This window comes from Nematostella vectensis, chromosome 9 (assembly GCF_932526225.1).
Source record: "Nematostella vectensis chromosome 9, jaNemVect1.1, whole genome shotgun sequence".
Classification (NCBI taxonomy): domain Eukaryota; kingdom Metazoa; phylum Cnidaria; class Anthozoa; order Actiniaria; family Edwardsiidae; genus Nematostella; species Nematostella vectensis.
In genome coordinates, this window is record NC_064042.1 from 3495027 (window position 1) to 3507573 (window position 12547).

Genomic DNA, 12547 nt, shown 5'->3' on the forward strand with positions numbered 1-12547 from the left:
TCGATATGTTTTAATATAACAATGCAGTTGAGGTTCTTGGGCATAAATATGTTTTTGGCCCAACTCAGGTTCATTTTAAAATGTATCCTGGGAAAGCCAAAACATATTTATGTCCAAGAACCTTAAGTCTACTACTATTTTTATAATAACTCACTCGTCAATTTGTTTGAAGTTTGGTGTTGGTGTTACGGGTGTTTTGCTTGGCGTTTGATCCTGAAAGCTTTTCGCAGTGACCACCTGTGGAATGGCGTCACGGCAAATGGAGCTGACCAATCACGCGCGACTTTCATTTCATGTAAAGTCATTAAACAGATTTATCGACTGTGGTCATAAACTTGGGAAAGAAACTATGGAGAGATATTGAATAAACTCCAATTGTTCATGATATCACCAGAAGAAGGATTTTGATAATTTAATTCAAAGGAACAAGATCTACATTTTTTTCTGCAAGATGACGAGTCGGGGAGGTAGTGTCCCATTTTTAGTTGGTTTTGCTATTTTACTGGTGTTCTGTTTTGTAAATATTCGACATGTTGAGGCAAAGGCAGTTGTCTCCCCTGTGTCTTCAAGCAGTATACATATCATATCAACAAAGACATTACCTTTAAATGAATTGCCATCGAACTCAGATGCTAGAAACACCGTACAAGCGAATGCACAGGAGTCTACGGCGGTGTCGTCATCAGGAGATGGCGAGAAAGAAAATCAGGAAACGGATAATAAGGAACCGGGTATAGCGAAGCAGGAAGAGCACGAGACTGGAAAGGTCGAAAATGTCAAGGCAGAAGCGATTACACCTGAGGAAGCAAAGGAGGGAAATGTTGCAGAGGCCAAGGCAAACAGCATGGTATGCCAATCTAAACATTGCTATAATGTGGCGAAAAGCATCAAGGATGCCCTCAATACCTCAGTTGATCCATGCGACAACTTCTACGAGTACGCTTGTGGGTCTTGGGTGAAGAACAACGACATCCCGAAGTTTCACTCGCAATACTCAAGGATTTCTGAGCTGTCGAACAATAATGAGAAAATACTGATGCATGCATTGAACAACACGGAGCCAAACGACTCTCCGAATATAAAGAAGATCAAGACATTCTTCCAGTCTTGTATGAACGTAGACGCTATTGATCATATGGGGGAGCATCCGTTATTACAGCACATTAAAGGTAAGGCCGCACTCAGACGTATTCCTTTCATTTGTCACTTAGCGTTAACTGCACGAAAATGTGGTGGCATTTTAGAGCGGATGGTGGCATCTTGGATTTGGAGCAAAATGAAGAAAAATAAGAAAAGAAGGCGGGGGGAGGGGGAGCGGGGTGCAAATCCAAGATGCAGATAAAACAGCACCAAAAAGTTATACGACTAAAAAAATAAATATATTGCATTTGTATTACTAAAGAGTGTATTATATATCATAGGACTTGGGTCATGGGCAATTGATAAGGACTGGAACCCCAAGGAATGGAATTTCTATAACACTCTAGCCAAGATGCACCGAGAGTACCCAGCCGAAGTATTCTTTACGCCAGACGTACATTCCGACCCAACCAAGGCCCACGATAAGTCAGAGTTCCTTATTATGGTGAGTAGTCGAGCCATACAAATTATCCCACAGCCAGAGGTGGCCTTAATAAGCATCTTAAGACAAATTCCCAATAATTATAAGGCGTTCAAACTATCTTTAATCAGGCTGCAAAAGAATTAGAGGGGTTGTACCAATCAGGTGCAACCGTATGCTCACCGTGAGTACATTTGAGTTTGGAACATGAAAAATGGAAAGATTGGCATCTAAGCTATGTCTTACAAACTCCGTACAAACAGACCCACAGCTTCTTCTTACATTGCTGTCGCCGATACATACCCGGTTTATATGTACCTTTAATTAATTGCTAAAGAATGCTTAGACTCCGTGCGAGATGATGTAATAAACCGTTTTTTATTTTGTCTTTAGGTTGACCAAGCCACGCTCAATCTACCGCAGATTGTCTATTTCACGAGTCCTAAGGTACAAAACTGTATGTTACTCTCCATATTTCTATGCCTTCCATGCGTAACAATGGAGCTCTAAATCAAGTAATCAGGTAACTGGCATAAATAAGGCCTGAAAAAGATGTCTTTGAAAATGAGAAAAACATAAAATAATCACTTTCCCTTTGGTTTGAATAGCGTGGCGTGCGCCCCACCCACGCACCACGCACCCTCTCCTAGCAAACACAAGAAAAGAGTGACGCCTTGACCCCTCATTCATTTCCACCCCAGACACTACTATCTAACCACGGCCATGTCTTTGAATAGCTATTTCTTGTTGGTCGTGTGTTTCTTTAGATTGTAAAGACGGTGCGAAATTATATGACTGACGTCATATGTCTGGCCGGTTATGATAAAAAAGACGTCAAGAGAAAAGTTCACGAACTCCTGAAGTTTGAGGCGAAGATCGCGCTGGTAAGTAACTCAACATTTAACGATGACCATAAACAACAACGACAACACAAACGCGAAGACGACGTCAACAACAAAGCTACGTAGTACTTACTCATGAATTTGTTTGTTGTTTTACAGATTTCTGTACCAAAGATTTTGAAAAAATACGTCAGGGTGCCACTGAGCAAGCTGATGAAAGCCGTTCCTGAGGTATTCACAAAAAATAATGACAGTTATTTATGCAGTAAATGGTCGTTTTTTTTAATCTAAAGAATCGTGTTTTTCCTAAAATGCTAAATTTTTGTCTGCTGCTATAGGTTTCTTACATAAAAAAATATATATAAATATATGTAATCGCTATGGACTGGATTCAGGATTTTATAGCCCCACTGGCTCCTAAATAAATCAAGAATATTTTCAAATAATAGCCCCGATATGACCAAACAATGTTTCATTCGATCTAGGCGAGAAAGAGAGGATAAAAAAAATAGGACGCATGCGCACTAGGGAGAAATTTAATAGAAGGAAACCTGCCGGCTATATATCGTGAAATCCACCATGCTCGAGTTCGCAAGTCGCGCATGCGTGACATTTTTTCATTCTGTCTCCCTTGTTGTTCAACTATTTCTATTAGCCTCCCTCATTCTAAAATACCTAGTGCTTATTTCTTTGCCCTTGCCTCCTTAGTTTCCCTGGATGGATCATCTGAAGAAGCTGTTTGCCCCAAAGGAAATAACGGAGGACACCAAAGTGATAGTGCTAGCCAATGACTACCTACCCAAGCTGTTTGAACTCCTAAGAAATACTGACAAAGAGTAAGCTCCTTTTTTTCCTTCTGGGAGATACCTTATGAAAAAATTCTCAGGTGATGGGTGTCCTGGGGCATGAGTGCAAGGGCGAGGTTTAGATAATTCGGTGCTGCTCAACAAGTCGTCTTCAAATTTTTCTCAACTCTTTTTTGTTCGCTTACAATGGAGCAGATTTTGTGTGGAACTTTGAACACAAAAGGCTGACTCTTTTGATGGATTAAAAGTTTTAATCTCTCATTAGAGGGGGAAGGGAGGGGAGGGAGGGGGACAACACGTCTGCCCCTCCAATAGGACCGCCCCCGTATGTAGACTTTGTAACTTGAGTTTTAAACTTCAATCCCTACAGCGTACTATCTGACTACATGATGTGGCGTCTTGTCAAGGACGTAGTCCCATTGCTGTCAAACAAATTTAGGAAAGTCCACTTTGACCTAAAGAAGAAGCTGTTAGGTGCAAAACATGACAAACCACGCTCTACAAAATGTTTTGGGTACACCAACAACATACTTGGACCACTAGTAGGCGCGCTTTTCATCCGGGAAGCCTTCAGCCCCGAGAGCAAGCACAAGGTGAGAGATCCCGATACCATCATGGCGTGAGAGCCTTGTTAGCGCAGTTGGCAGAGCGTTGCTCTGTAGTGCCGTGCCTCTCACCACTGGGGCTCGGGTTCGATCCGTGGTCCCGACTTGAGCTTAGTTAGTTGGTTCTTGCCTTTTATACGATGGTTTTTCTCCAGCGGGTTTTTTCTAGTTCAATTCGCGTGTAGGTTTCAAGGGAAAATCCAGGGTTGGGTTGGGTGACTATCCACTCTCCTTTTTAATAATACAGTTCTAATACATTCTTCGCTTTTATTATCCACCCCTTTTATACTCTTATTCTTATTATATCCGACAGTAGGCTTTGTTGCGTCTACTATGAATTGCTTACATTTTACTTGTTCCCCGATTAGGTTGAGACGATGATGAAAGGTATCATCAAAGCATTTGAAGCCAGGATTGACCAAGTCCCCTGGATCGACAAACACACCAATGAAGCCGTTCATGAGAAGGTCAGTATACGCAAGGAGCTTTTTCTAGCCCAATGATAAAAGAGACGTTGTATAACTGACAAAGGTCGATCGATTCAAATGGCGGATAATTAGAGCAGAGAATGCTTCAGTGAACGACTATCCTACAGCCCCTGGTTAGGCCGAAACATAGGAATTCGGTTACTGGAAATAAATACCTAAATTATCTAAATGCCGTAAAATTTATTTAGTTTTTAATGCACTTAGGGGATATTTTACTAGAAATTAATAAGAACGTCTTGCCAATAAATAATTTTGGACTTTTTTGTTGTTGTTGTTGTTGATATTTTTGTTCTGCTTTTGTTATTTTTTGTTGTTGTTGTTTTTTGTCTTTAAGGTAGGTTTTGGCTAATGACAGTTAATAATTTGATTTTGCTTGCTTTCATTAATATTTTTTTTATTTCATGTCATTTTTTAAACAAATATATCATGCGTGTTTATCTAAAGGCGGACGCCGTTGTTGTCAAAGTAGGATACCCCGACTACCTGTCCGACGAAAAGCAGTTTAACCAAAGATATGAAAACGTAAGTTGAACGAAAAACCACAGAAACAGTGTTGAGTACTATCGAACGCGCAACACACTGACCTTGCGCGCAATATACTGGCCATGCATGCAACATACTGACCTTGCGCGCAACCTACTGACCTTGCGCGCAATATACTGGCGATGCATGCAACATACTGGACATGCGCACAACATACTGACCATGCGCGCAACATACTGACCTTGCACGCAGCATACTGACCATGCACGCAAATTACTGACCTTGCGCGCAAAATACTGACCATACGCGCAACATACAGACCTTGCGCGCAACATACTGTTCATGCGCGCAACATACTGACCATGCGCGGCATACTTACCATGCGCGACATACTGACCATGCGTACAACATATTGACCATGCGCGCAACATATTGACGATGCGCGCAACATACTGACCTGGCGCGCAACATACTGACCTTGCGCGCAACATACTGATCACGCGCGCAACATACTGATCATGCGCGCAACTTACTGACCATGCGCGCAACATACTGACCTTGCGCGCAACATACTGATCATGCGCGCAACATACTGACCTTGCGCGCAACATACTGATCATGCGCGCAACATACTGACCTTGCGCGCAACATACTGATCATGCGCGCAACATACTAACCATGCGCGCAACATACTGATCATGCGCGCAACATACTGACCATGCGCGCAACATACTGATCATGCGCGCAACATACTGACCTGGCGCGCAACATACTGATCATGCGCGCAACATACTGACCATGCGCGCGACATACTGACCATGCGCGACATACTGACCATGCGCGCAACATACTGGCCATGGGCGCAACATGAGCACATCATTCTGACTATGCGCACAACATAACGACCATGTGCACAACTGTGATCATACGCGCAACAATACTGACCTGGCATTCTGACCATGTGCACAATATTCTGACCATGTGCACAACATTCTGACCATGTGCACAACATTCTGATCTTGCCAGAGACATTCTGACCATGCGCCATACATATTGAGATCCCAAATAGAAAGGTAGAAAAATTAGTGTTACGTTTTCTTCTCCTTCACAGTTGAACATAACCGACTCGGTTCACTGGTTCCAAAACGTAGTGGAGACGGACAAGTTCGCATCATGGCAGACGTACCAGAAACTTGGCTCCGTCGTGCCCAAGCACCAGTGAGTAGTGTAAATTATCATAACAAACCAGTGTCATCATTGAAACCAGTGTGATTAAAACCAGTGATCATCAAGACCAGTGTGATCAAGACCAGTGTATAATTGGTGCAAACCGGTCACGCAACACCGGCTTTGTTCTGATAACGATAACGATAACTCTCTGTGTATTTGCTTATGTTTCTTTAGCTGGATCACAGTACCTCATCTTGTAAACGCCTTTTACGTAATCACCAAAAACGAAGTCGGTGAGTTGACTCTCAATATGTCGTATAACGGATAACTATATATATACCACTAATTTCATCTAACCTTGTTGTTATAGTGATTCCGTCAGGTATTTTACAGCCTCCATTCTTCTATCCTGATGAGATACCAAGGTGAGACATGGTGGATTTGTAACAATAGTTTTGGGCAAGGCGCGTACAAAGGGTGGTAGCTTGGCGGTGGTATCTATATATGATACTTATCTCTTTATGATACTTATGACTGCGCACCCCCCTTCCCCCCGTTACAGCCACTCTACTTATTTGAAGTATTTGGGGAGTTTTTGAGACCTCGAATACTGTTTTATAATAGTGAAAATATCGAAGACAATGATAGGGATCTAAAGTTCTGCTCATGTCGCAGGTCAATCAGTTACGGTGCTATAGGTCACGTGTTGGGCCACGAGCTGACTCATGGATTTGACACAACGGGTGAGTCACTCACGGTGGAGTAAGCCCCTACACTCAGGCCCGTATGAGGGGGAGGGGCACCACCCTTTCCCCAATTAAAAAAATTATAAAAGGATATGACCAGTAGGGCCTTGTAACGTTGCTAAATGTATTTTGCTATTGCTGCAGGTAGAAAGTATGATAAAAATGGCGAGGAGATTGATAAACGGTCAGAGGCCTGGAGTAAAAACGCCACGAAGATGTTCCACGAGAAAGCCAAATGTCTGGTCGACCAGTTCAGCAAATTCAAAGTTCTTGATAAATTCCATGTAAGAAAAAATTAGGTTTTTGTTTTGTTGGTGGCACTGCTGCTACCGCTGAGTTGCAGGCCCGTAGCCAGGGGGGGTTTGGAAGAACCACCCCACACGACTTGAAGGTCCGCCAGGAAAATTGAGTACCACTGCAAGCAAGGACGGGCTCCTAAGAAAAAATGGTCCGCTAAATGGGTAAACGAACCCCCCGTTCAAAATCCTTGCTACGGACCTGAGTTGTATTGCTGACATCATTGCCATCGTCGTCACTATTATTGTTTCTGTGTTCCTTTTTACTTGTGTTGCTTTTTGTCGTTTGTCCAAAATTTCTGTAATGATTTGGCTCTTAGAAAATGCTCTCTTTTTCTTGATGATACTCTTAACAACCATCCCGAATGGCTCAAAGTATGTTTTGTTCTCTTTAAGTTGAGTGGAACCAAAACTCTAGGCGAGAACATCGCAGATGGTGGGGGACTGAAGCTCTCATTTATGGTAAGAAAGAATCAAATTTGAAAATAAAACGTGTAAATATACAAAAGCTGACATTGCTCTTTACTTTATAGGCTATCATTACACCTTGGATTACTCCTTTGATTGCCTGGATTGTGTGCTTTTAACAGCTATAATAAACATTTATCACCACATTAAAAAATTTCAATTGACGTTAAATTTTAGCTGCCATCCTGACGCTAACGATATATCCAACCTTTGATAGACTTACGCCCAGGCGCTTACCCCCCTTGGCCGGCAAAAAGTGGCCACTTTCTTGGAGGATTGTCAAATTAAATGCTATCCCTTTTCCATGCGATAGCTGATTGCGCACCAACCACCCCTCCCCCTCACCTTTTCTGCCTCTGCAAATTCTGGCTATGCCTCTGTAAAGGGATTTTTTGCGACGATATTGAGGTACGATAAGCCTGTTGATCAAGTAAGGACTTATGCTATGTTATTCTTACCCTACCAGGCTTTTCGAGATCTCGAGAAGGAGAAAGGACCGGAAGAGATCTTACCGCTTTTAGACATGCCAAGTGAGAAACTCTTCTTCCTTGGATATGCGCAGGTGGGTGATTTTCTACTCTTTGCTGATAATGCAAAATAAACTGTTAGCTTAAAAAGTAAAATAATGCGCCGCTATTTTATACTCCTGGTCAGTACTAAGTCCATTTAAATCGGCTTGTGACTGAGATGTCGCCGCCTTTTGTTTTACTTGTTTTATGTTATACTATTTATTATGTTATTATGCAATCTACTAACTGCGGATGTTTTTACAGAAAGAGTGTGTTCATACTACCCCCGCCGCTGAGTTCCTTGCGGCAACAGAAGACGTGCACCCTCCATCTAAATTTAGGTGAGTCTTTTCTTGCAGAAATAGGCGCCTTGCAGTTAAAGATCACTGACTTTTTGGGTGGCAAACTAGCGCGCGCTTCGGCTTTTGGCGGCAAAATAACAATAACAAAAAGCAACACATCTAGCGCTGACGTTTAAGCAAGAAGGCTTCTTTGTCAGAAAGGGCTTGTTTTCTTTTTAAGATTTTATTTTTTCGTCGTTCTCTGGTTTGACAGGTGCAGTCATTTCTGTGTTTATTTTTGCTCGAATTTGACACTCAAAAGTCACGTGATCAGCCAGTACAAGTCGCCTATTCACCACCCCTTCTACTTGTAGCAAGAAAATATCATTTGATCTCAGAGAATTCGCAGAAATGGTGTGCACAGTTGAATGGGGTCTCTGTCATAAAAAAAACAATATTCAGGCGCGGGGAACCCGACTCCATACAAAACTGTTTTTTTTTTGTTTTGTTGACACTAACCTAGGCAACGCCAGCAATTCTGTGAGATGCTGGTTCTGTTTACACAGGCCTTTTTACTAATAAAAAATTAAATGGACTTCATGTTTTTTACAGGGTAATAGGGACGTTATCAAATCTTAAAGAATTCTCAGAAGTCTACAAATGCAAACCTGGCTCTTACATGAACCCAGTGAAGAAATGTGAAGTGTGGTAGACCTCGCTGGCGACAATATTATATTGTGACGCGCGCTACCGTGTATTAAGCAACGAAGAAGCAAGAAACCTGTTTGATTGACATAAACTGCACTAGCCAATACATCAGAGCATGACGCAATCCTCCTAATTAAATCAGCGCCAATGTGTGATTCTCGTTGCTTATTGGCCAACCTTTGTATTTGTGGCCACGGTAGCGAACGTCGCACTAGAAGGCTCTAACCTTTTATAACTAATGAGATTTACTAGATATATGGAGAATACTACATGGAAAGTGCGCGCGTACGGTTTTTATTCACGAGTTGTGCAGTATCAAAAAACGAATGAGCGGAGCTGAGAACGAGTGAGGTTTTTTGATACAAAACATCGAGTGACTTAAAACTGTACAAAGCACTTTCCATGCTGTATTTTGTTTATTACATACATACCGAGAAATTTATAAAGATAATTAGCCTTTTACATGACATTTTATTAGACTTGGTTGCAGAGGCTCCGAGGTTTGTGTTGCTCAACGGTTCAGTTGAAGACAGACTGAAACTTACATTGAGACTGTAGCTCATGTTACACGAGTAGTGCACATTTTAATCTCTAAAATCTCGACATCTATGAAATAAATAAATTACTAAATGGAAAATGCTTGTACGATTTTTTATGCACTCGTTGATGCGTTGGGATTATCGAAGCCATTCAAGTGCAGTGAAAAAATATCGTTCGTCCAATCAGAACCGCGAACGACTCGGTAAAAAAACACCAGTGAACGAACGGAAATTTACTGAATATGTTTTCAGTTATTATTTCTCAGTATGTATATAATAAAACGTATAACATGTTCAGACGCCTCACGAAGGACATGGTATGATATTACACACCAATCTGAAGCTTAGTCACATCAAATGTATTATATGAGCTATTTCAAAGTCTGGATAAATTACAGTATCTTTTATGAGTAATGAGTAATGCTGTTCCTTAATAAACACTATCTACAATAAACGCTGCAGTTTTAAGACTGGAAAATTACTTTATGAGTAAGAGGTGTGTGATTGAAGAATCGATATGATTAATTACTACCTGTGGATTTTGATCTAATTACCCAGGTATATATAATATATATTTTGACTCGGCTATTTGGGTTCGTAGTTTTAAACTTTCCCGAGATTGAGCAATCAACCTAAAATGAAAGGAAACTTAATTTTCAAACGAAACTTGTATTTTGGGTTCTTGGCCACAGGGCAACAAACTTTGCCTTGAAGCCCTACGCCAGTTGAATAAGACCACAAACTAGGACACAACTTGGAAACGCTTTAATCAACAGAGAACCAAAGCCAGTATCGTAACACAGCAAAAACAAGATGGCGGAGAAGTGGCAGGATTTGGTGAACGTAACATAACTAAGTACCGCTGACCGGTACTGGCGTGACTTCCTTTCTTTCTCTCTTATACTATCTACTGAAGAGAAATCACACAACTAATGTCTTTCACGGCGTACAATGTAAATACGATGGACTGATTAAAGGATAGGACTATAACAGTAAGCGTAATTGCTAGCATAGTTTATACATTAAGCCCTATTTAAAGTCAGTGATAAAGTCGTCATCTCTATAACGTAAGGGAAGGTGACGCTCGCGGGTAGACCTCCTAGGTGGGGATGTGTCATCATCTTGAAGATTGGAGGGACAGTGACTGGAGTCCATAGCTCTCGTCTCAGAGGCGTCGGCATCACTTTGGGGTGGTACATCCCGGGAAGGTGGATCAGTTATCGCTGTCGGTATATCTGGTGGGGCTGGGGGCGGAAGCCTCTTGATGGTCGGAGTGTCATCTTCATCTGCGGAAGAGTCACAGTCATAGGCTGCAGTCGGTGTCTTGTCCGGTACTTCAGATGGAACCTTGTAGCAATCTGTTTTTTTTACTCTGTATGACGTAGAACGTAACTGCGAGCCAATAAACTTTCTGATATTACAGAAGCCTCCTTCAGTGTCACGACGAGATATCTATCTCGCCCTCGGGTCTTGTTCCTGTCGGGATGCAGGTAAATGAGGTCGCCAACAGTGATTGCTGTGGATGGGCGAAAGTCTGCGGTGGGCGCTTTAGATTTCTCGCTGTACGCGTGGTTAGAATTCCGCTGGTCGTGCTGTTTCTCTATGAGGGTTTGGTCTTGGAAGGGGAGTTGACTGTTGGAAAACTGGTCACGCTGAGTCCACATTTCCCTCGCAGACAGACCACGTAATCGGATGCGGGCGTTGAGATTAGCTGTAGCGACTGCAAGTGCTACTTCAGAGACAGGGCCCCCTAGTGGGTCAAGCTGTAGGATCTCACGTTCTAACTCTTGTACTGCCTTTTCAGCTACCGGGTTCTTATTGACGTTCTTTGCGCGTCCAATTTCGAGGACTAATCGATGGTGTTGCAGGAGCTTGTCTTCCTTTAGCGCTTGAAATCCTGGGGCTGGGTCAGTGCGAATGATGGCGACGGGACCGTCGAGGGGACGCATCTGCACGCAAAGACGAATGAGAGCATCGCGAAGGGTAGAGTGTTGCTCATTGGTTAACAGTAAGCTGGTGGTGTACGAAGTCACGCACTCTCGTACAATCAGGATAAACTGGCGTGACCGACGTATGACGTCTGCTGCGAAAGAAACTCCAATGGCGTCGGGCGGGTCGCAAGACGACTGTTCTATACGTGCTTTGCTGCTTGTACGGAGAGAAGCGCAATGGTGGCAAGCTTGAGACACGCGAACGATGGCCTTCTCAAGATCAAGGGCGAACAGATAGCGCTTGGTGGCCATCTTGAGTTGGTGAGTTGACGGGTGACATAGCTGAATATGTAGAGCTGTGAGTACGCCGTCAAGAACGCGACGTGGAACAATGATGCACTCACGGCTGGGCGATAAGGGTGTTTCACGTTTTACGACGGGTAAGCCATCCTTGGCGATGGTGGCGACACCAAGATATCGTTTGACGTCTTTGATGTTTGTTACCTTTTTCGAAGGTCGGGTGCCCTGTTTGAGGTGGGAGTGAGTTCGACGTAAGTCAGGACACTCGGACTGAATCGCGAGCCAAGCTGATCGGCTAGTGAAAGGGAGCCGCTCGTTGCCATCAATGACGTCCTGAATTGATGAGATTTCTGGTTTGATCGATGCGAGAGTCCTAGAACGTAGCTCTGTCCCGTACCGTTGCTTAACAAGGCGAGGTAGTGATGGGTGAATAAGCCTCAGCCAAGTCAACACTATGAGGTTTTCTAGTGTTGGGGAAAGTTCCTCTTCTTCTGTTACTTGTCCGCCATGGTGAGTTAGGTTATTGGGTTTGAGGAGGGAATCCTCGGCGAAAGCCATAAGTCTTTGAAACAGGTCTTCCGGGCGCTCGTCGGGCTCTAGATGGATGTCGACGAAATCTATGAAGTGTGCACCAGTTACTTGAAATCCAAAATGTTGTCGGATCGCCTGCCAGATAAACTCTAGAGATGTAGAGTTCTTAACTAAAGTGTTTCTCGAAATAATAGGACAGTAGTTTGCGATTTGTCCTAGCATAAGTTCTAAAAAGTTCACCTTCTGTTGGGCAGTGAGGCGTTTTGATTGCTGAACGGTTTCA

General features: G+C 42.9%; 1 protein-coding gene across 1 annotated transcript; it reads left to right on the forward strand.

Moving 5' to 3' along the window:
• The first annotated feature begins 170 nt into the window (after window positions 1-170).
• LOC5517253 (endothelin-converting enzyme homolog) lies at window positions 171-9970 on the forward strand. The gene is made up of 18 exons (XM_001637223.3): window positions 171-1169; window positions 1422-1585; window positions 1955-2008; window positions 2329-2445; window positions 2563-2634; window positions 3112-3239; window positions 3580-3802; window positions 4183-4281; window positions 4747-4824; window positions 5897-6003; window positions 6190-6248; window positions 6326-6380; window positions 6631-6698; window positions 6846-6985; window positions 7394-7459; window positions 7932-8027; window positions 8239-8315; window positions 8868-9970. The coding sequence occupies exons 1-18, from the start codon at window positions 452-454 to the stop codon at window positions 8965-8967; spliced, it is 2421 nt and encodes an 806-aa protein (XP_001637273.1). The 5' UTR covers window positions 171-451; the 3' UTR covers window positions 8968-9970.
• Window positions 9971-12547: the final 2577 nt, after the last annotated feature.